The sequence below is a fragment of the Schistocerca nitens genome, chromosome 2 (genome assembly GCF_023898315.1).
Source record: "Schistocerca nitens isolate TAMUIC-IGC-003100 chromosome 2, iqSchNite1.1, whole genome shotgun sequence".
NCBI lineage: Eukaryota > Metazoa > Arthropoda > Insecta > Orthoptera > Acrididae > Schistocerca > Schistocerca nitens.
The window spans coordinates 447,766,178-447,791,386 of NC_064615.1; the positions used below are offsets into that span (position 1 = coordinate 447,766,178).

The window sequence follows — 25,209 nt, forward strand, 5'->3', positions numbered from 1 at the left end:
GCCTGTAGACTTTTTTCTTTGGGGAAGGTGAAAGATGCTGTCTACAAGCAGATACCGACTACACCCGATGATATGCAGCAACGTATTACTGCAGTCTGGTCGGACATATCCGCTGAAATACTAGCACGTGTGCAGCAGTCGCTCCAGACCAGACTGGAAGTATGTATTCCTGTTGTCTGTGGTCATTCTGAACACAACCTGTGATGGTGAATTGTTTCGTTACTGGTCAGACTCTGCATAACTAGTGTATGCACTTGTTCTTCAGTACTTGCCACGATAGATATTGTACAAGTGCCGGTGCAGGAACTTTTCAGAATACGATATCTCGTAAACGACTAGCACTAGAATTCGCAAAAACACCACTGATATTCTACTTTACCCTGCTTTTAGTTTGTTAATGTCAATAGACATTGTTCAATGTGAAAAATTGTATGTTCGTACAGAAAATACGCGTTCAAAGTATTATTACAATCTGTTGATTGACTAACAATACGAGCCCCTGACTATCAATCCAGTCTGTGAAAACCGCACATCAATAACAATTTCCATTTCCGCAATATTCGCGCTCAAGTGTTAGGTGATTCATCCTGATTGTATTTTTAGATACATATATAAAACACACACAGTAGCAAAACACCTTTAGTAAACTAGCAAGTTGTATTTATGGTTTTTTGGTTTATGATTACAACACCACCACAGAATCCGAATAAAAGTAAACAAGGCTCATGGAAAGGGAGAGGAGGGAAAGACGACATGGAAAGAGAGAAGGGGGAGGGGGAGGAGGAGTGGAGAGGATGGAGAAGACGGAGAGAGAGAGAACAGAGAGGGGGGGGGGGCGAAGGACGAGGAGATGGACAGAGAAAGGGGAAGGGGGAGATGGGCAGTGACAGGGGAGAGAAGGACATCAGAACGTGTATCCAATTCCCATATATATTAGAAACGTGTGCTTTCTCTATTCTTTCTTTTCCATTTAAGCTGACTGAACCACAGCAAAGTTTCGCCGGATACAGCTAGTTGTTTATAAGACCTGTTCAGCTTAAAAGAGGAAGTTGTTCTTTTCAGTGAATGTAGTACAGTGTGGCACTAATCAACAGTAAGAAACCAAAGTTTTGGAGATTAGCATTTTTGAAAAATATTTTTTTTGCTTGAATTAAGTAGAAACACCAGAAGGCTGCAGCACAAAAACTTTGAAACATGTCCAAACCGAGGATATCATTGTAATCATCACATAATTACCTTTCAAATAAAAAAACTAAGAGAATATATAGAACCGTTCCACAGACACAGCGTTTTCAAATTTTACACGAAAAACGTATGTGCGAAATGGTGCTCGAGGCGTCAAATTTGGCGGCTTGTATTTTGAGCCAGAAATTCCTTTGGACAGAACAAAAAATACAGTCTTCTTTCTTAATCATGAATTGTAACATATGTTAAATTCAATAACATCGGAGTAACATCGGAGACTATGAAGGTAAGATTTTTTCTTATCTTCCCTGAGGTGATATGGACCCTCTGAAACTCTTACATCTACATTTAGATAAGAACTTTCGTAAAATCGGTTCTGGCAGGAGGTTCAGTGTGTTTGTGTGTGTGTGTGTGTGTGTGTGTGTGTGTATGTGTGTGTGTGTACGTGTTTCTGGATCCCAAACGGTCTCTTTGCTCGTGTACGACTAATAAAAAGGCTTTCCACTATGGTATGCTGGTGAATTGGGAACAGCGAGGAATTTACTTGCCTGACGCACTATGAGGAGCTGCCGCCGGATAGTGAATGATGGTTCCCCATAATCAGCAGCAACTGTGCTAAAGTTCATTCGATAAGGTACGCCAGTCCTGATTTGCGAGCTGTGGCATGAGCAGAATTGGACTCCCGATTATATGTGTGCCGTGTGACGAAATACGGGCACGAAGAACATTTATAAACACTGCATAAGAAATTTAAGAGTTTTTCTTTCACAAACTGTGTCATTTGTCTCGTAGCTCTCGCAATTCATCTGTGACGACTTTTTAAATACTTCATGGACTTACCCTTTATATTCTTATACCCTTACGTCGTATGTTTATTGTTTTCATTAAATTTCTTGTTCTTTTTGTTTTCTTCGTCACATTCCCTTTTGTAATTTCATAGTTCAACGAAACTTTATTTCGATTTCATCTTTTAGAAGTTCCGATACGGTAGGCTATGTTTTATTACTGTCTCTTTGGTACAGAGGTACACTTGGGTAAAAGTTAAATTAAATGTTTGAGCCAAGCGTCAGTTCTGCTGATACACTATGTGATCAAAAGAATCCGGACACATGGTTGAAAATGACTAACAAGTTCGTGGCGCCCTCCATCACTCATGCAGGAATTCAGTATAGAGTTGGCCCACCCTTAGCCTTGACGAAAGATTCCACTATCGCAGGCATACGTTCCATCAGGTGCTGGAAGGTTTCTTGGAGAATGGCAGCCCATTCTTCACGGAGTGCTACACTGAGGAGAGATATCGATGTCGGTCGGTGAGAAAAAAAATGGCTCTGAGCGCTATGGGACTCAACTGCTGTGGTCATCAGTCCCCTAGAACTTAGAACTACTTAAACCTAACTAACCTAAGGACATCACACACAGCCATGCCCGAGGCAGGATTCGAACCTGCGACCGTAGCAGTCGCACGGTTCCGGACTGCGCGCCTAGAACCGCGAGACCACCGCGGCCGGCCGGTCGGTGAGACCTAGCATGAAATCGGCGTTCCAAAACATCCCAAAGGTGCTGTATAGGATTCAGGTCAGGTCTCTGTGTAGATTTCTTCATTACAGGGATGTTATTGTCGTGCAGCCACTCCACCACAGGCCGTGCATTATGAACAGGTGCTCAATAGTGTTGAAACACACGATCACCATCACCGAATTGCCCTTCAACAGTCGGAGGCAAGAAGGTGCTTAAAACATCAATTTAGGCCTGTGCTGTGATAGTGCCGCGCAAAACAATAAAGGGTGCAAGCCCCCTGCATGAAAAACACGACCTCACCATAACACCACGGCCTCCGAATTTTGCTGTTGGCATTACACACGCTGGCAGATGACGTTTACCGGGCATTCGCAATACCCGCACCCTGCCATCGGATCGCCACATTGTGTACCGTGTTTCGTCACTCCACACAACATTTTTGCACTGTTCAATCGTCCAATGTTTACGCTCCTTACACCAAGCGAGGCGTCGTTTTGCATTGACCGGTGTGATGTGTGGCTTATGAGAAGCCGCGCGACCATGAAATCCAAGTTTTCTCACCTCCCGCTTAACAGTCATAGTACTTGCAGTGGATCATGATGCAGTTTGGAATTCCTGTGTGATGGTCTGGATAGAGGTCTGCCTATTACACTTTACGACCCTCTTCCACTGTCGGCGGTCTGTATCAGTCAACAGACGAGGTCGGTCTGCACGCTTTTGTGCTGTACGTGTCCCTTCACATTTGCACTTCACTATCATATCGGAAACAGTGGACCTATGGATGTTTAGAAGTGTGGAAATCTAGTGTACAGACGTTTGACACAAGTGACACTCTATCACCTGACCACGTTCAAAGTCCGTGAGTTCCCCGGAGCGCCACATTTTGCTCTCTCACGATGTCTAATGACTACTGAGGTCGCTGGTATGGAATACCTGTCAGTAGGTGGCAGCACAATGCACCTAATAGGAAATCGTATGTTTTTCGGGGTGTCCGGATACTTTTGATCACGTAGCGTACATTGGCCTTGTCGGTACATTTCGATTGATCTGTTCTTCTTGTTGCTGTTGTCGTTGTTTTGCAATTGGTGGCGCTACAATGCACATGTATAAGTGAACTGACACTACAACATTATAAGTATCGGTAGCAATTTCATGTTTAATAATAAAGATCTGTACATTACGTTAAATCCATACATCCATACATTTTATGTATGTATGTATATCTTCTACTAATCCATTCCATCAATGTCAGCAGTACTTTCTAAACATATGACTTACTACCTGGAAACAGTCGATGTGAGGTAAGAACCAGAAGGATTGGAGGTTGGAGTGAAAAGAAGGGTAGCTCACGACGAGCGAATACTCACCTTATTCCTCCATTATTTGAGAATGAGAGTGGTTAGTGACTAGGAAAAAACAGTAAACGTAATTTCAAACCTTTGCGACATTTTTTCTCGGCGAAAACCCCCACAAAATGATGGAAGGAAAAAGAGTTTATTGCTTACTAAATTTTCGCTATTCATGCAATAAAACTGGCGCATCAGTTATGACATTTTAATTTCTTCCTTCTTCACTACTAACTGTATTTGCGCAACACTTTTCAGACGGTATTCACATATACCAACGAATCTACTTGCGAAATCATATCATTTTATGGCACATAGATCAGAAGATACGACATCAAACACACTGAAACGCGTGGAGAACTGCCGCATTGTACTAAAGTGATTATTTCTTTGCTACTAATGCTATTCGCAACACATTTCGCAGAGAGTATCCATATATGCCGCTGAATGTGCCTACAATATTATATCAGTCTACAACACTTAGCTCAGGAGATATGACGCCATATGCATCGAGCTGCGTGAAAATGAAACTAACAGGGCGAAATTCGCTCAGGATACAAGTGCACAATATGTGAAATATATGAGTCGTGTGTATGTGGGCTAATGCATGGGTAAAAAGCTCAACCTAAACCACTGGATCGCTTTCAACAAAATTTTGTACACATCGAATACTACTTACTATTGGGAAAGAAATGCTGTGGGGGTAAGAACAAGCAACCTCCTATTGGGTAGTGGTGATGACGTGGAAAGAGAAGTGGGTACGACGAGATGGGCAGAGATAGTGGCGAGGAGGAGAGGGGGTGAGGAGAAGATAGAGGGACAGGAGGAGGTAGACTTAAGGGGGGTAAGAGAAGATGCACAGAGTGGGAAGGAGCACAAGGACAGATAAAGGGAGAAGGTGAAATGGAGATGAAGGGAAGAGGGGGAGATGGATAAAGACAAGGGGAGGGGAGGAGATAGAGAAAGAGGGGTGAGGAGCAGTTAGAGAAAGAAAGGAAAGTGGAGAAGATGGGCAGAGAAAGGAGGACGACATGGACGGAGAGGGGAGGAGGAGTAGATGAACAGAGAAAGGGTGGAGGAGGAGATGGACAGAGAATAGTGGAGGAGGAAATGGACAAAGAGAGAAGAGGAGGGAATAGAGGAGGTGTGAAGGAGGTGTGGGTGAGCAGGGGATTGGCTCAGAGGTGGAGGTCGAGATGGACATAGAAGGGAAGGAACATGTCCACCCAGTGGGCAGGAGAAGATGGACAGAAAGGGGAGAGAGGAGGAGATGTATGCAGAAAGAAGAGAAGGAGATTGGCAGTGAGAGGGGGATTATGGAGATGGAATAATAGAAGAATAGAATAAAAACATACCTGGGTATCGCTAGGTACTCAGCTAGGAAATCTGGAAATCTGTGGTAAGGACTATGGGACCAAACTGCTGAGGTCATAAGATCCTACACTTACGCACTACTTAATCTAAGTTAAACTAACTTATGCTAAGGACAACACACACACCCATACCCGAGGGAGGACTCGAACCTCCGATGGGGAAGCTGCGCGAACCTTGACAAGACGCCTAAGACCGCACGGCTACCCCGCGTGGCTGTACTCAGCTAATAAATAAACAAAATACAACACAGTTTATAGTCAGCATAATCATAGCTCAAATTCTCAATAATGCTCTTAGTTTAGCCTTTATGTCGTTTTTGTATATACAATAAACAATGCCATCCTTGTACGACAATAATTGTCTATGTCCATTACTTCAGTGGTAAAGAACATTACTTAGCTCTAAAGCAGAGAAGTTGACTTAAGATGTATCTGTTTTATTTCTTGGTGTAGAAGGATTTTGTAGTATTGGTTGCTGTTTTCCTCATTTCTTCTCCTCCACTTACTTTCTCTCTTAATTATATATTCTATCACCTTCATCCTCACCCTTTTCACATTTTCTGCTGGATACGGATATATTTTAAACTTTCTCTTGTATTGAGGTCTTGAAAAATACCTTTTTTTATCTTTTTTCCATCTCTTGTTATCCAGTAAAGACCTTCTTGTTACATTTAACAACCAAGATCGGCCGACTACATGTCACGACCTCCTCCATTCCATCAATGTGGGCTATTCCGAAAGTGAGGAACAGTTGGTCGCGAAATTGAAACCACAGAGAAAATCCGATGTAGCTTTGCACGGATATGTTGGGCAGTGTCTCTAGTATGCCCATAGACAGCGTCACTTCGCTCTTCTCAGTTCTCAGCACACAGTGAGCGCGCAAAAATTACTAGAAAATAGTGCCTCCCACCAAGTATGAGTGCCTGCCGGGAGATTTCGCCTGATTTCATGCAGCCGCATGACAGATCTAAGGGGGAATGAGGACGCTCCTGTAGCGTTTTCGATGGGAAGTTCTTGATCATCCATCATACAGCGCGGACTTGGCTCTCTCTTACTTTCATCTCTGCTCATGTGAACCGCTGGCTATGAACACAATATTTTGGCACAGACAACGAGCTGGCGTCCAGCCTAGAAAATTGTCGGAAAGCACAGCAGGCTGCCTTCTGTGTCTAGGGTATTGGAAAGTTAGTACATCGAACGCTACGATAGTTGTATAAGTCGTAGCGGCGACTGTGTAGAGAACTAGCTATAAGGTATAACTAAATGTTTAAAAAAAAGTTTTGATTTTCACTGTGGCTTCAATTTCTTGGCCAATCGTTCCTCACTTACCGAGTAGACCTAGTATATTCAGATGTCCAGTGATAACTATGTCTTCTACCGCAGTCTGTTCCCCGATCCATTACTTTGTTTTCTTGTCCACTAACTTCAAACCGATAGTTAATCGAAATAGTTGGGCAGATGGTTAATCATAGACTCTGTAGACTTTACAGATTAACGCGGAGCATAACGCAACAAAGGCAATAGGCTGATCTGGCGAAGTAAACACAGAGCGCAACTCTTTGCTCATTGGACTGGGAAAGCAACTACCTCAGGGGCGGGCAAACGTTGCACGCGGCTCATGAGCGCACAGCGCTACACGTGTGCTGCTCGCGTGCAGGCGTCGACCGGGGCTGTGGCGACAGCCGGCAGGTTGCGGCAGTGTAGTGCCAGACTAAGCTGCGGACGTTGATGCGAAGCGAGCACTATATAATGAACGTTGTGTTTCAAGAAACGGAGAAGTGGTGATTTGCTATCTTTTAAAAAGTAATGGGAGAATCATTTTTTCTTTGTGCAAAAACGTGAAAATTCGAAATGTTTAATATGTGGCAGTATTCTCGCTGGTCAAAGGAAGTTTAGTATTGAAGGCCATTATAATAAATTTCACAAGGACGAGTACAATTTATTGTCGGATTCTGAGCGGATGGGGAATTGACTGAGCTTAAGAAGACCGATCTGACGATACCAGATGAATCTGTCGTAGTTGGCCGGCCGGAGTGGCCGAGCGGTTCTGGGCACTACAGTCTGGAACCGCGCGACCGCTATGGTCGCAGGTTCGAATCATGCCTCGGGCATGGATGTGTGTGAATATCCTTAGGTTAGTTAGGTTTAAGTAGTTCTAAGTTCTAGGGGACTGATGACCACAGCAGTTAAGTCCCATAGTGCTCAGAGCCATTTGAATTTGTCGTAGTTGCTGTTGTCACGAGAGATCTGCGACTTTCTCTCGTCATGTCTCTCATCTAACTGATCTAACATTTTATGGAGCACTGTTTTCAAGTTTTCAGGACGACAACAATAATAGCCCAGCGGTATGTGCAAGTTATAAGACTGCGCTTAATATAGCGAGAGCTGGAAAACCATTTGCTAAGTTAATAAGTCTCGGTTAAGAGCAAACATCAGTGATGAAAATTTAAGTAACTGTTTGTGTTTGTCTGTATGTAGAAATTTTGTTCCAGATATTAAACGTATTGTAAACTCCACCTGTGATAATTAAATAAAACGTATCGTAGGTAATAGGTACTCTTTCAAACCATGATTTCTTTCAAGCACTCCTACTAACCTTATTGATTCACTCAATAAAACAAGCTAGGAAACAAATCGCATTACAGAGGAAGGAGCGGACAGAAGGTATGGTGGGGATGGGAGATAAGCGGGTGGCCAGCTTGCCCCTGTGTGCACGCGGAACACCTGTTAACTGCACGCGTGCAAGTGCGCCGCACATGTGCAGGATTCCTGCCCGCTCCTGAACTAGCTCGAGAGGTATTTCAACAGAGCCAGAATGGATCGGTGGCCTGTACACAGTTGCATAAACAAGCGAGCTAACTGGGCTAGCGTGTGTAGCAGGTCAAGCCTCCAGACACTGGCTGGGAGGGCTTGAAATCGGTACCGTGCGTGACTATATAAAGATATAGCTGCTCCATATTGGCGAGTTCCTTTCTGGCGGAGTTTGATCTTTTCCAAGTGCTTGAGGAAGAGTTTGAGCCCTATTTAGAAGTATGTGTGTGTGTGTGTGTGTGTGTGTGTGTGTGTGTGTGTGTGTGTGTTTGTGTGTGTTCTTGAGTGTGTGTGTGTGTGTGTGTGTGTGTGTGTGTGTGTGTGTGTGTGTGTGTGTGTGTGTGTGTGTGTGTGATGCAGTGGGACGAACGCTCTTTTTACCTGATGTGATGACCTAAGTGTGCACGCAGAACGCCGACGGTGGTCCGCTGGTGAAGACCGAGGGGGGACAGGTGCGGGGTCGCATCGCCACTTCGTTCACCGGACGTCGCTACGCCAGCTTCCAGGGCATCCCTTATGCGAGTCCCCCAATGCGGAACCTCAGGTTCAAGGTGAGTCACTACACATGTAACAGTTCCTATGTACATCGCCACAGGAAATTGTAGGCCCTCCTTAGTTTCTGGCAGGCAGCATTGTTAGTTACAGTACGTCGTCGAATTCTGCGTCAACAGGTTCGCCAAGCTTGCATTTCAGAAACTGCCCAGAAAACAAACCTCTGGTCGCCAGATACTATGCAGCAGCAGGTTCGTGCTATTGGAGAATAGTAACAACGATATTAATACTGAGAGAACAATACAATTTTCACTAGAACTGGTAAACTCTTAGTTGTCGTACTCCAACTTATCAAATTCAAGAAATACAAAGATAGGCACAAAATCATTCGGTTTGGGATATAATATTGTGTTTTTAAGGTCAAGCTGCGCTTTTTTCGGCGAAATCCACATTTACGGCAGCTCACATCATCCAACGTTTTCCTACCGAGTAGATGTATTCTCTGGAGATCGATTCTGGAAGGTTTGTACACAATTTAGTTTCATTAGTGGTGCTTGTTTTCTGTTTTAATCACTTACCCTCCTTGCTTAGCTGTTCTGCTAACGGAATATCCATTTTACGATTTACCTGTTGGTCACACAGAATAATATCAACATACAGTATGATGGAGTCTCGCAAAATTGTATCGTGCTTATGAGGCACTATCAAAACCATACTTTTCGTCACTCATATATTGCAATGATTGTGCAATTATTTGTAAACCCATCAAGATCTGCGAAACTAAAACTATTAGATTTCTATTTTTCGTTTTGGATTAAGGTGGTTGTGTGCAGAAGAATATGTGAAATGGCCTATTAGATAGCATCACACATACTGACGCCTGCGTGAAGCACAGTATTGTGACAAACTGAAGGGATAATAATTGGTTTGGTTTAGTCCTCAGCTGTAAAGAGGATCTACCGGCCAATGTGAGGACAGTGTTCGAAGTTTTCTCACGTACATAATTAAACACATATGCTGGCCATAGGCTACACTCTACCTAACCAGTGTGCACCAGCTATCAGTCGAATGGGCGCCTAATGTACTACAGCGTCATTGATTAGTGTCATCAACTTGGCGTAGTGGCTGGTCTACTAACACTCAGATAGCCCTAATGGTTCCGGGATTCGAACAGCCATGCACGCTAGATATGGCTGGCTCCCAGGCACCAGCCGTCGACCCTCTATCGAAGCACCGAATAATCAGAAACGTAGTGGAGCAAGCAAATCTTGACTTTCTGCTCTCCGGTTATTAGAAATTCCATTCCATAGCTTCTAAGTAGAAAGTGGCATTTTTAGAACAACACACTCAAAAACTTTATTATTGAAAAAATGTGTTGCTCAAATTCATTTTTTATGTCAATATTAAAAACAGAAAGCACGAATTCAGTGAAATATATCCATTAACACGAAGTTTTATAAGTACACGAAGTAGTGTTTGTAATCAGTTGACTTAGCTTTTGTTATAGTTTGTTCCCAGTTTTTCTCTTCGAGGAATATTAATGTAACATTTTTGTTGGTCTTTATCAATATACTTAGCAGGATTTTCTCAGGCATTCTCACTTGTTTTATTTTATTTTATTTTTTTATTTCAGATTTGTAATTTTTATTTCAACCCAATCTTATGACAGTATGAATAATCTTTGGGCATACGCTACAGCTATATTTCAAAACTCTTGGAGTACCCTAGATTTCATAATGTTGTTGTTGGTGTTATTGTTTTTGTTGTGGCTTTCAGTCCGAAGACTGGTTTGATGCAGCAGTGCATGCTACTCTATTCTCTGCCAACCTCCTCATTTCTCCACAATTATTGCAACCTACATTCCTTTGAACCTGCAACACATTTCAGGACATTGCCTTTATGTTATACTCCTGTCGAAGACATGGCTGCAGCCGAGTTCTGTAAGTCTTGATAGTTATATTTTTCTGGGACGTGAAAGACGCAATAGATGAGTAGGTGATGTGACAGCACATACATGAACAAATTTGTACCCCAAGGTCATTCCCACGTCTATAAACGAAGACAAACAGCCCAAAATACTTGTTCATTGAAGTTAAACTTCTCAACAGAAAATGTCTCATCTGTGCAATATACTACCACCTAAAGTGGGACAGCTCTTCTAGCTTTGAATCTGCGCTCTCAGGTCTTGAATCTTTGTATGAAAGGTAATTATAACTGGAGATATCATCATAAATTTTCTAAACTACTGTCTTTCTCTATCAAAATTCACGTGCTTCCTTTTCTGCTTAAAACTCCCAATGTTCCATTTGTGCCTATTCAACATACAATAGACACTCATACGTTTATCGTTGTATTCGCAACCAAATCTCCAAACAGAATAATTCGCACTGAACGGATTTCTGCACCTAAATTATCTGCTCATGATGTAATATTTATTATTTACTCGTTGCAATTCGCAAATAACAAACCGAAACGGGCGAAATTTAGAAATTTCAAGCGCATGAATATGTCTGAGCTTACAGCTGACTCCCATGTTATATCTTGGCGGAAAACGACAGGAAATAACTTCTCCAGCAATGCTGAAGTATCTAACTTCACTGAGAGACTCAATATTGTATATGATAAAGATGCTCCTCTAAAATCAGTAAGAGGAAGAAGAAAACCTCCACCATGGGTTACACATCACATCAAACATCTTTTGAGTGTAAGAGATGTTGCACACATGACATACAAATGGCACCCAACCCCTGATAATCGTCTCACCTCCAAGAAGGTATGCAACCGAGTTATTCAATCTATGAAGAATGCTAAGATCTGGTATGCCCAGTCGCTAAATGAGAATTTTCATCCTAAACGCAAAATTATATCTATTTAAAACAGCAGATAAAAATTCGCTTGATGCCTTCCTAAGAGAGAGTCTCAATTTCTTCGAAGCTAATAATGTAAGCGTAGACCAGATATGGCTCAAATTCAAAGATACCGTATAGACAGCAATAGATAGATTCGTACCGCATAAGTTAGTAAGAAACGGGACTGATCCACCATGGTACACAAAACACGGCAGAACACTGTCGCAGAAACAACGAAAAAAGCATGCCAAATTCAGAAGAACGCAAAATCCCCAAGACTGGCTAAGTTTCACGGAAGCTCGAAATTTAGTGCGGACGTCAATGCGAGATTCTTTTAATAGTTTCCACAAGAAAACCCAAGGAGATTTTGGTCATATGTAAAGTACACCGGTGGCAAAAAGCCGTCAATACAGTCACTGCGCGATAGCAATGGAAATTTTACCGACGATGGTGTCACTAAAGCAGAGTTACTAATACAGTTTTCCTTAATTCGTTCACGAAAGAAGACGAAGTAAATATTCCAGAATTCGAAACCAGAACAGCTGTTAGCATGAGTGACATAAAAGTAGATATCTTAGGTGTTGCGAAACAACTCAAATCACTTAATAAAGGCAAGTCTTCCGGTCCAGACGGTATACCAACCGGGTTCCTTTCAGAGTATGCAGACACAGTAGCACCTTTCTTAGCAATCATATACAACCGCTCACTTGACGAAAGGTCTGTTCCTAAAGACTGGAAATTAGCACAGATCAAACCAGTATTCAAGAAAGGAAATAGGAGTAACCCATTGAATTACAGACCCATATCACTGACCTCAATTTGCAGTAGAATTTTGGAGCATATACTGTACTCGAAATTATGACTCACCTTGAAGAAAATGACATTTTGATACATAACCAACACGGATTCAGAAAATATCGTTCTTGTACAACACAGCTAGCTATTTATTCCTATGAAGTAATGAGTGCTGTCGAGAATGGATCTCAAATCGATTCCATATTCCTAGATTTCCAGAAGGCTTTTGGTACCGTTCCTCAAAAGCAACTATTAATCAAATTGCGTGCATATGGATTATCGTCTCAGTTATGTGACTGGATTCATGATTTCCTCTCAGAGAGGTCACAGTTCGTAGTGACAGACGGTAAATCATCGAGTAGAACAGAAGTGATATCTGGCGTTCCGCACGGTAGTGTCGTAGGCCCTCTGCTGTTCCTGATTTACATAAGTGATCTAGCTGATAATCTGAGCAGCCCCCTTAGACTGTTTGCAGATGACGCTGTAATTTACCGTCTAGTAAAATCATCAGACTATCAATTCCAATTACAAAATGATCTAGAGATGGTGCGAAAAGTGGCAATTGGCACTAAACAAAGAAAAGTGCGAGGTCATCCACATGGGTACTAAAAGAAATCAGATAAATTTTGGGTATAAGATAAATCGCATAAATCTAAGGGCTTTCATTTCGACTAAATACCTAGGAATTACAATTACGAACAACTTAAATTGGAAAGACCACATAGATAATATTGTAGGGAAGGCGAAACAAAGACTGCGCTTGGTTGGCAGAACACTTATAAGATGCGACAAACCTACTAAAGAGACAGCCTACATTACACTTGTCCGTCCTCTGCTGGAATATTGCTGCGCGGTGTGGGATCCATACCAGGTAGGATTGACGGAAGACATCGAAAAAGTGCAAAGAAGGGCAGCTCGTTTCGTGTTATCGTGCAATAGAGGTGAGAGTGTCATTGATTTGATACGCGAGCTGGGGTGGCAGTTACTGAAACAAAGGTGGTTTTCTTAGCGCCGAGATCTATTTACGAAATTTCAATCACCAACTTTCTCTTCCGAATGCGAAAATATTTTGTTGACACCCACCTACGTAGGGAGAAGTGATCATCGTAATAAAATAAGAGAAATCAGAGCTCGAACGGAAAGATTTAGGTGTTCCTTTTCCCCATGCGCCATTCGAGAGTGGAATGGTAGAGATGTAGTATGGAAATGGGTCGATGAACACTCTTCTAGGCACTTAAGTATGAATTGCAGAGTAACCCTGTAGACGTAGATGTAGATGTAGATCCGCCGTCCTGTAGAAAAATCTACGAGCTTTAGGAATGGGCAAACCCAACCTCTAGTTCCTATTGAGAATCTAATTGAGTATTTCGCCAAGTTGATATTTTCAATTGACAAATATACAAGGATTGAAACCGTTGGTTAATGCAGTGATTGGTACAAAGAGAAAATTGTATCTGCAGACGATGAGCTGATCAGGAAGTCAATTGCTTGAATTTGTTCGGCAGCTAGAGGACACTATAAAATAACAGCGCGAACGATCTGTTTTTTGTCTATCTTCTACTGCCCAAAATAGCACACACCTTCCAAAAGCCCGGAAGCGGGAATTCATAAAATCAAGAATGAATGAACACACAGCTCACGAACAGCTTACTAAGTAACACCATACTATCTTCTAGATGAATACCAGTCCGATTTCCGTCAAAATCACTTCACAAGGACTGCTCTTACAAAAGTAACTGACGAACTGTAACAAGCTATGAACGTATAACAATCAAGTAGCAGGTGCTTTATGGGTTTCAACAAAACTTTCGGCACTGCCGGCTCTGATATTCTACTTGCTAAACTCGCAAGTGAAACTTTTCCTTCAAGTGCAGTACAGTGGTTCTGCTCGTACCTTACATCTCGCCAACAGTGTGTAATGATTGGAACAAAAAGGTCGCAGTGGAGGAATGTAGTATCCGGGATCCTACAGGGATCTGTATTGAACACATTATTACTCTAATTATATGTTAATCACGTGTCAACTATTTTCTTCCATCGCAAATATCAGCTACACGTAGACGACCTTCAGTTATATCTAAATGTAAGTCCAACAAACCTGTACACAGCCATCCAGCATGTAAATACCGATTTATTTCACCTATCTGAGTGGGCGCAGAACATAGCTTTGAACTTAACCCATCTAAAACGCAAGTAACCTTAGTCGCTCACAAAAGACTTATTACCCCTAAGTTCAGAGAATCTCTTCTACCATTAATCCTAAACGGCGCAGAACGGCAAACAGCTTGGGCACAATTCTTGGCCATCACTTTGAATGGACTGAACACACGCAGCTGCAGTCTGTAAGGAGGTGTCGACATCACTTCACTCGCTACAGAAATATAAAAAAGTATTTTCTAACGAGCCCAAAAAAAGCTCTTAGAGACACTAATACTCCCCATATTTGACTACGGTGATGCGATTGTTGAAGGATTTTCGTACGAAATCTCACGCAGGCTGGAACTAGTGACGAATGCTTGTGTACCGGGTGATCAAAAAGTCAAAAAATGGTTCAAATGGCTCTGAGCACTATGGGACTTAACATCTATGGTCATCAGTCCCCTAGAACTTAGAACTACTTAAACCTAACTAACCTAAAGACATCACACAACACCCAGCCATCACGAGGCAGAGAAAATCCCTGACCCCGCCGGAAATCGAACCCGGGAACCCGGCCTGGGAAGCAAGAACGCAACCGCACGACCACGAGATTCGGGCATCAAAAAGTCAGTATAAATTTGGAAACTTAATAAACCACGGAATAATGTAGATAGAGAGGTAAAAATTGACACACATGCTTGGAATGACATGGGGTTTTACTAGAACAAAAAAAAACAAGGTATTGCTAGACGCGTGAAAGATCTCTTGCGCGCGTCGTTTGGTGATGATCGTGTGCTCAGCCGCCACTTTCGTCATGCTTGGCCTCCCTGGTCCCCAGAACTCAGTCCGTGCGATTATTGGCTTTGGGGTTACCTGAAGTCGCAAGTGTATCGTGATCGACCGACATCTCTAGGGATGCTGAAAGACAACATCCGACGCCAATGCCTCACCATAACTCCGGACATGCTTTACAGTGCTGTTCACAACATTATTCCTCGACTACAGCTATTGTTGAGGAATGATGGTGGACATATTGAGAATTTCCTGTAAAGAACATCATCTTTGCTTTGTCTTACTTTGTTATGCTAATTATTGCTATTCTGATCAGATGAAGCGCCATCTGTCGGACATTTTGTGAACTTCTTACTTTTTTCGGATCTAATAAAACACCATGTCATTCCAAGCATGTGTGTCAATTTGTACCTCTCTACTTACATTATTCCGTGTTTATTCAGTTTTCAAATTTATACTGACTTTTCGATCACCCAGTACTATACATTTGTGACGTAGGCTTTTTCGACCATATCGCTCGCACCAGCCTACGAACAATTATGTTGGCCCCGCGCTGATAACTCGTAGACTGTCATATTCCATGTTTCCTCAATCGTCTTCTCAATCACTGCGCTCCGTCCTATTTGTCTTCAACTCTTAGACTGTTATCTGAACACCACATCAGAAACACTCATTTTCAACAATGTGAAATTATTTCTGGACTTCATATAAGACTGCCATGTGGTAGTTAATCTGTATCATTCTAAATGCCCTTTACTATTATTATTAGGAGCGTCAAATATTATTATTTTTATTATGTGATCGGAGGCTTTCCCAGCGTATGTGTGGTTTCCAGGGCTTTCGGGTGTCCAGCTGGATGCGATCGTTGAAGTCCCACGATATTTCGGCGAATAACCTATCCGCGATCATCAGGTGGTTCTGATGGAATTCCATACCGAAATATCGTGGGACGTCAACGATCTCATCCAGCTAGACACCCGGGAGGTCTGGAAAAAAAGTTATTATCATTGTTTTACCGTTATTATTGTGAACATTTTTTAATGTCTTTGGCATGTGTTGTTCCTGATCAGATGTAAGAGAGGGACTTAAACCGTAATCTGGCCAGGCTAAATCAAGCCTTGGCCTCCCTCTACAATTAATCCTGGATAAACAGGGAGTATCATGACGAATACAGGGATTAGCGAACACAAGGCAGTTGCTGCTAGGCTGAAAACCGTAACAATCTCAACCATCAAAAAGAAATGCAAAGTACGTCTATTTAAAAAATCTGATAAAAATACTCATAACGCCTTTTTAAGAGAGAGTCTCCATTCCTTCCGAACGCAACACGTACGAGTAGAAAAGATGTGGAATGATTTCAAAGAGAGAGAGTATCGACGGACATAGGGAGATATATACCACATAAATTAATAAGTGATGGTTCTGATCCCCCATGGTACACTAAACGGGTCAGATCACTGTTGCAGAAGCAACGAAAAAGCATGATGTGGAATGATTTCAAAGAGAGAGAGTATCGACGGACATAGAGAGATATATACCACATAAATTAATAAGTGATGGTACTGATCCCCCATGGTACACAAAACGGAACAGATCACTGTTGCAGAAGCAACGAAAAAGCATGCCAAATTTAAAAGAACGCAAAATCCTCAAGATGGGCAAAGTTTTACAGAAGTTCGGAAGAAAGAGCGTATTTCAATGCGAGATGCTTATAATAATCTCCACAACGAAACTCCGTCTCAGAATCAGGCAGAAAACGCAAAGAAATTCTGGTCATACATAAAGCACAAACGTGGCAAGACGCAATCAATACCTTCACTGCGTGATAACAACAGTGAAGTAACTGATGATGACAGTGCCACTAAAGCAGAGTTATTAAACACGGTTTTCCGAAACTCCTTCACGAAGGAAGACGAAGTAAATATTCCGGAATTTCAATCAAGAACAACTGCTAAGATGAGATTTCCCGCGCGCCGTTATAGAGTGGAACGGCAGCGAGACAGCTTGAAGGTGGTTCATTTAACCCTCTGCAAGACCTTTTATTGTGAATAGCAGAGTAATCACGTAGATGTAGATGGTACACGGCACGTTTTATAATCTTGACCCTCCTTGGATACGTTTCTGTGCAGCGCTCCTACAGCCCATCCACGAAGCAAAGAAACGTGAAAATGTAGTCACATTAGTCCGTATAAAATACTTTTGCTAGCTGCTGTGGCATGTGAACCTCCTGGTGGCAGGGCGTTGTTACCAGCGGCTGTGCGCTCCGCAGGCGCCGCAGGCCGCAGAGCCGTGGCAGGGCGTGCTGAACGCGTCGGCCCCCGGGCACGACTGCCCCCAGCTGGACCATCGCTCCGGATGCGTCGTCGGCCACGAGGACTGCCTCACCCTCAACGTCTACACCACGCAGGTGAGCTCGGGGTTCCAGGTAAACACTGCTGGACACAGCTGTCTGCAGAATGCTGTGGCAAGAGGTAAAGCAAACGCGTACAGTGTCACTCCCCGTGGGACTCCGAAGAATAGATACCGCCAGCTATTTGAAAGGGTTTTGTTTCTTCGTGTATTTTGGCAACTTTCCTGGTGAAGAGTACGTATTCCCCATGCTTGTTTACATATATACTTCAGCAGCCACCGTACTGGGAGTGAGGATCTACATAACCGCGACATTCTGTGATTTTTAATTTCGTGAACATTATTGTACTCCACAATAGTATCGATTTACAACATTAGTGGTGAACATCTCGAGCATGTCGCATCGTATACGTATTTAATGGAACTGGGACTCTCAGGTATCATCGGTATTACGGAGAGCGAATGGAAGACAAAGGTTTGTTGAAAAAAATGGCTCTGAGCACTATGGGACTCAACTGCTGAGGTCATTAGTCCCCTAGAACTTAGAACTAGTTAAACCTAACTAACCTAAGGACATCACAAACATCCATGCCCGAGGCAGGATTCGAACCTGCGACCGTAGCGGTCTCGCGGTTCCAGACTGCAGCGCCTGTAACCGCACGGCCACTTCGGCCGGCCAAAGGTTTGTTGAGAAGGTTCTGGAAGGGTGCAGTGCATCTGCAGAGGGAATCACAGAAAAGATGCTACTGCGTCTAATTCTAGTGTACTGATCCAATACTTTGAGTCTTTGTCACGCACAAACGGCAGTAAACGTCGGGCGAGTTCAGAGACACGATGCTAGGATCGTAGATGCTCAGGGAACTGACAAGGCAATCATTCGAAGAAAGACGGTGTAGGTCTCGCGGAGTTATGTTAGTAACTTTACACAACCAACATTTAAAGATGACTGTGTGACCATTAGTCCACGTATGTAGCTGAGAGGTCACCACAGATGGCTGCCATGCGAGGGACCTGAGTTCGATTCCCGGTACTGCCAAGGATTTTTCCTTGCTGGGAGGTCCAGTACGAGAAGCACTCAGCATCGTGATACTATTTGCGGAGACACTTGACTGAATAGTTGCGGTTCCAACGTCTGGAAAACTTCCGGGAGAGCAGTGTATTAACCACATGACCCTCCTTACCGCATGCGCATGACGCCACAAAGTAGAGGGCGATACGGCACCCGATAGACATCCTCGGGCCTTCATGGCCTATTGGGAAGCTCGTGTCACCATTATGCTGCCACCAACGTATATGGGGTAAACCACAACTCCAGCGCCGAACTTTCATAGTTGGTAGTGCAAACCAAACGAAGAAAAAGCTCTAGTAACTGCATACCTTAAGAGCTATAAGCACGTGTTCATCTTCCGTACTGTGAAATCCATCTCTCCTATTGCAAGCTCTTTCTTTTCATGGTTTAGGAGGATTTAGTACGCACCAAAACAAGACAAATTGTCCAGTAAATATGGGGTTTCAAAATGATTACCATAAAAGCTATGTTTTCCACAGTAGGTGAAGACGAACAAGTGCTAATAGCTCTTAAAGTAAATACTTTAGAGCCCATGTTTCCTGCAAATTTTTTTATTCTTTTGCTTCATAAAAAAGACTCTCAAAACAGAGGAACCAAAGAGTTTACAGTAAAAGAGATGTGCTCCACAGTAGCGAAAACGAACAACTGCTCATAGTTCTTAAGGTTGCCATTACATGCGACGAGACAACTAACGCTGACGTGGACGTGGTTGCGGACGGGAAATACACTCCTGGAAATGGAAAAAAGAACACATTGACATCGGTGTGTCAGACCCACCATACTTGCTCCGGACACTGCGAGAGGGCTGTACAAGCAATGATCACACGCACGGCACAGCGGACACACCAGGAACCGCGGTGTTGGCCGTCGAATGGCGCTAGCTGCGCAGCATTTGTGCACCGCCGCCGTCAGTGTCAGCCAGTTTGCCGTGGCATATGGAGCTCCATCGCAGTCTTTAACACTGGTAGCATGCCGCGACAGCGTGGACGTGAACCGTATGTGCAGTTGACGGACTTTGAGCGAGGGCGTATAGTGGGCATGCGGGAGGCCGGGTGGACGTACCGCCGAATTGCTCAACACGTGGGGCGTGAGGTCACCACAGTACATCGATGTTGTCGCCAGTGGTCGGCGGAAGGTGCACGTGCCCGTCGACCTGGGACCGGACCGCAGCGACGCACGGATGCACGCCAAGACCGTAGGATCCTACGCAGTGCCGTAGGGGACCGCACCGCCACTTCCCAGCAAATTAGGGACACTGTTGCTCCTGGGGTATCGGCGAGGACCATTCGCAACCGTCTCCATGAAGCTGGGCTACGGTCCCGCACACCGTTAGGCCGTCTTCCGCTCACGCCCCAACATCGTGCAGCCCGCCTCCAGTGGTGTCGCGACAGGCGTGAATGGAGGGACGAATGGAGACGTGTCGTCTTCAGCGATGAGAGTCGCTTCTGCCTTGGTGCCAATGATGGTCGTATGCGTGTTTGGCGCCGTGCAGGTGAGCGCCACAATCAGGACTGCATACGACCGAGGCACACAGGGCCAACACCCGGCATCATGGTGTGGGGAGCGATCTCCTACACTGGCCGTACACCATTGGTGATCGTCGAGGGGACACTGAATAGTGCACGGTACATCCAAACCGTCATCGAACCCATCGTTCTACCATTCCTAGACCGGCAAGGGAACTTGTTGTTCCAACAGGACAATGCACGTCCGCATGTATCCCGTGCCACCCAACGTGCTCTGGAAGGTGTAAGTCAACTACCCTGGCCACCAAGATCTCCGGATCTGTCCCCCATTGAGCATGTTTGGGACTGGATGAAGCGTCGTCTCACGCGGTCTGCACGTCCAGCACGAACGCTGGTCCAACTGAGGCGCCAGGTGGAAACGGCATGGCAAGCCGTTCCACAGGACTACATCCAGCATCTCTACGATCGTCTCCATGGGAGAATAGCAGCCTGCATTGCTGCGAAAGGTGGATATACACTGTACTAGTGCCGACATTGTGCATGCTCTGTTGCCTGTGTCTATGTGCCTGTGGTTCTGTCAGTGTGATCATGTGATGTATCTGACCCCAGGAATGTGTCAATAAAGTTTCCCCTTCCTGGGACAATGAATTCACGGTGTTCTTATTTCAATTTCCAGGAGTGTACATCATCGCGAGGCACAGCGCTGTCGGCACATGGCAGCGCTCTCCAACGACAGTTGTCGACCTTATTTGGTTCGCAAACCACACAGTTTGTTCAGTAAAATGGACGTGCGTAACTTACTTATGTTCGTTCTATTAAAACGCAAATTTCATCGCTTTTCCACGTGGTAGTCATGTTGTTTTGTCTGTAGAAATAAAAACTTCAATATCCATGACCATGTAATAAGACAAAAAGAAAAGGTACATTTACAAAAAGTCACAAAATCGAGCAAAGCTCCTCTTGAGACAGAGTGCACATATATTTACATAATATCAGATATTACAGATACTACTTTATTAATTTAATAAGAAAGTACCACAACCTTTTAGAATACGCGAAGGTGTAAAAAAAAGTCGTCTTACACGAAAGCGGCTACCCATTGTTTTTTAACGTAGCGGTCCTACAGTACACTGAAGTTATGCAGTCGCCAAGGTCAGGTGCGCTGACGAACTGGACAATTCAACGCACCTGACGATGGCGGCATGTCTGATCGCCGAAATATTGTGCCCGTTGGACACTATGGACCGGCAGCACACGCGTGGACTGTTAGCTTAGTTTTACAGTTGTTGACATCATCAAAACAGTAGCTCTCAAGGCAGGATTCAGATTTATTTGCATTATAATCCAATGTATATTTTCTTTACTCATCATCATAATATGGGATGGCAAATGAGGCGAAGGGGGAATGTTGAATCAATTACAAAGAAAATAAATGACAGGGACACGTAAACATTGTATTAATTTCGTTACATAGAAAATTTACAGAGTTCTGTGAATAATTTGTCCAGGCGACATCCGTTTTGTGAAGTTTTCTTGTTTTTATCCTTCTTTCGTGATAGAGACGATGTGTCTCACAAACTATAAAATGTAGTGAGGTGCAAAACCGTAATCTCGAGTGAATACTTCCATCCATGTTTGTGGACGTGGTTTTTTTAAATACAAAACCCACTATACGCGTCTGGAATTTTAAGTTTTATCGCATATCAAACAGAATATTAGTGTCTTCTGTCAAAGCAGTTATCTTCAAATGTCGCTAGTCCCTGTACAGTTACCAAAATTCCGTACTACTCGAGGTTAAGACGTGCTACATGTGCGCTCGGCCTGTTCCCACAGCTGGAAGGCAAGCCGCAGCCGGTGCTGGTGTGGATCCACGGCGGGTCGTTCATCAACGGCAGCAGCCGCCTCTACCAGCCGGACGTGCTGCTCGAACAACAGCTCGTCGTCGTCACCCTAAACTACCGACTCGGCGCCCTCGGTAAGTCAAGATGTGTCTGCAAGAACAGAATGTCTCTCAACTCATCAGTAGCTTAGTCGTCCTGATAGCGGGTGAACAGAGTTTGGTATTAAATATTTTTACATCAAAATTCTCTTGATGGCACCAAATACAATGGCGAAGCTGACCCGATTGAACAGTCATCGTAACCTACATCTAGATGACTATCCTGCAGTTCACACTTACGTGCCTGTCAGAGGATTCATCGTATCACCTTCTGACTATTCCTCTACCGTTCCTCTCCCGAAGCGCGTGGGAAATATGAACAGTTAAATATTTCGGTACTAACTCTGATTTCTCTTACTTTATTATGATGATAATTCCTTCTTATGTACATTGGTGTCAATAAAACGTTTTCATATTCGCAGCCACGATGTGCGCATGTGAGTCACATAATCCGAGCTGCCATCTCTGCTTCTGAGTCACGTTTATAGGAATGGGTTTCAGTATATCAACAGAGGGTGCAGAAGCATACTCGCCGAGTGGTCTGAGGCGCTTCAGTCATGGACTGTGCGGCTGGTCCCGGCGGAGGTTCGAGTCCTCGCTCGGGCATGGGTGTGTGTGTTTGTCCTTAGGATAATTTAGGTTAAGTAGTGTGTAAGCTTAGGGACTGTTGACCTTAGCAGTTAAGTCCCATAAGATTTCACATACATTTGAACATTTTGAAGCATACTCGGTTTACGCATGTGAGTAACAACGGGTAATTATATACTAACTGTAAATCTAAAAACAAACCACAAAAACTCTGATAAAAGTGAAGGAGCAAAATTCCTGGTCATAGAAATAAATTAACAGAATAATCATGCAAACGCTCTTATTCGTAAATGTATGTAATTATTATAAAAAATAAAAGAACGAAGTATAAATAAGTACATGAAAAAAAAATCATTAAAAGCGCAATGTATGCAGAAAAGATATTAAAAGCCACAGTATGAAACACAGAAAATGATGGTAACTTGACTTGTGGCCGAGTCGCAATCTTCAAATGGGCCCTTGTTCTCCTAATTATGCTTCCAGCAAAGAGCTTTTGCTTTGACAGTAAACAGATGGACCACAGTGCAGCAGGCCCACTGTGTCGCGTGGGTCCTGAAGATCGTACAGGCATGCTCGGAGTCCAAGAAAGCAGAGCCTTGGAATTTTCCGAAACACATTCTCTTGGAATATACGTCATTCGTAGAGTAACAGACACCTTTTATTTTATTCTTAAATATCAGTTGCTTTCTCTCATCAATGAAACAGTTTCTGAACATTCACACCGCCCTTATTTGAATATTCTCGTTGCCCCATGTTAGTCTTATCTGATTTGAATTCCATTCTGTTGACCTGTATCCAGATATGGGCATCACACATTGTCTATAAGTAATGTCTTAAGCATAGAAACGTAAGCTTCTCCATACTCCACCAATGAATTTAAGCTGGCACTTGCTGAGTATATGTACTTCATTTTCATATTTCTACATACTGTCAACCTCATATCATGGCTCATACTAATGGTGCCTCATTAAACCTCTGGTCAAAGGATAACACTTATAAGACTCTTGAAGTGTACAGCTTTGCACTTCTCTACATCTGTTGTGTCCATAGTTTACAAGGTTGCTTAACAAAGCAGACATCTACAAAATGAATAAAATATTAACACATTTATTTAAAATATGTATTAGTTGAAATATGTGGAATACATAACTTTGAAAACGCTGTGAATCCTTCAGTGGTGCTGTGTTAGACCAACTGCTGAATTGTCCTTCATAGAAACTAGTTAACTTCCTATCACTTATAAGATAAAAACCACTGGCTAGCTATCGTGCTATACTGATATATTTTCACTGTAAGTTTTTCGAACCTGGGGACGGAGCTCTGTTTGCGGCTTCTTAAAAAGACTTGCCAACGGAACAACTGAATATAGTGAGTTAGTATATCAAATTCTTGTCGGGTTTACAGCTGGATCAAACTGTCATCTGAACACAATATTTCAGCGGCCCAACTGGCCGCTTTCATCAGGTGAGAAAAGCTACGCTGCTCTCGTTAATACGCCGGGAAAGTCCACATAGTCACATCAAGTGCCTCTACGGGGAGGAGATGGTTCAACTCGTCAGCAAGTTTGATAAACTTCGCAAGAAGAAAGGGAAGCTGCTGAGTGCAATCATCTTTTTACTGAGATGTCGTGACGAAGGTATTATAACAAAATTTGCCAGTTTTGTCCATTACGTAAATACAAAAGCGGCCAATAGTATTTAAAGGCGAGCTAGTTTGGCCTTAGTTAGAGAAACCGTTTTACTCGTAGACGATTGGTTATTATATCCAAAGATTTATTTTATCTTCACTTGGACATTTTTTCACTGATATCTGCGATATCTTGCGGGTTGACGTCTCTCCTGGGCTTTATCAGATTGGGTATACAGGAGTGCTTCTAGTAGGCAGTGCTCTAAATTTCAACGTTTTTGTCGTCAACACTTGATATCAGGAAACGATACTTTTCGACGGACTGTGATTAATCTTACAAGTAAGGAACTGGTTAATATCACAGTTTCAGTGCTGGAAAAAGGTTTAAGCTTAGCACTCACGCCTAGAAGCATTCCCACCATGGAATTCATTTCTTCTGTTGAACAAGCTGTCTTTCGTCTTCCGGAAGAACAGGCGGAAGAGATTAGACAGGAGGTTTCTCACCTCTTGCGTCGAGCTCGGCCTCCACAAAGTAACAGCCGAACGAGCAGCCATTCGGTCTATTAGAGAGGACCCTGAATTGTTAATTTTACCAGCAGTCAAAGGTAATGTCTACCGTTTTAATCTCTAAGACAGATTGTGTGAATAAGATGTATGATTTACTTAAGGATCCGTCGTATCGTATAGTATAGAAGGATCCCACGGATCGCATAAAACGGACTACGATTTCACTTCTGAAGAAGAGTTTCTTACCTGAGGACACTATCAAAAAACTACGTCCTGGTGCTGCCGTTCCATCTAGATTATACGGTTCGCCAAAAATCCATAAGGATTGGATCCCATTGCGCCCTATTGTTTCTAATCTGGGTGCA

General features: G+C 43.3%; 1 protein-coding gene across 1 annotated transcript in view; it reads left to right on the top strand.

Annotated features, from left to right (window-relative positions):
* Positions 1-25,209, top strand: part of LOC126235077 (esterase FE4-like) — a 79,085-nt gene that overhangs the window by 11,442 nt on the left and 42,434 nt on the right. The window contains exons 2-4 of the mRNA XM_049943811.1: positions 8,644-8,784; positions 17,507-17,707; positions 22,018-22,159. Of these exons, the coding sequence (XP_049799768.1) occupies positions 8,644-8,784; positions 17,507-17,707; positions 22,018-22,159 (484 nt within the window). The remainder of the gene's footprint in view (positions 1-8,643; positions 8,785-17,506; positions 17,708-22,017; positions 22,160-25,209) is intronic.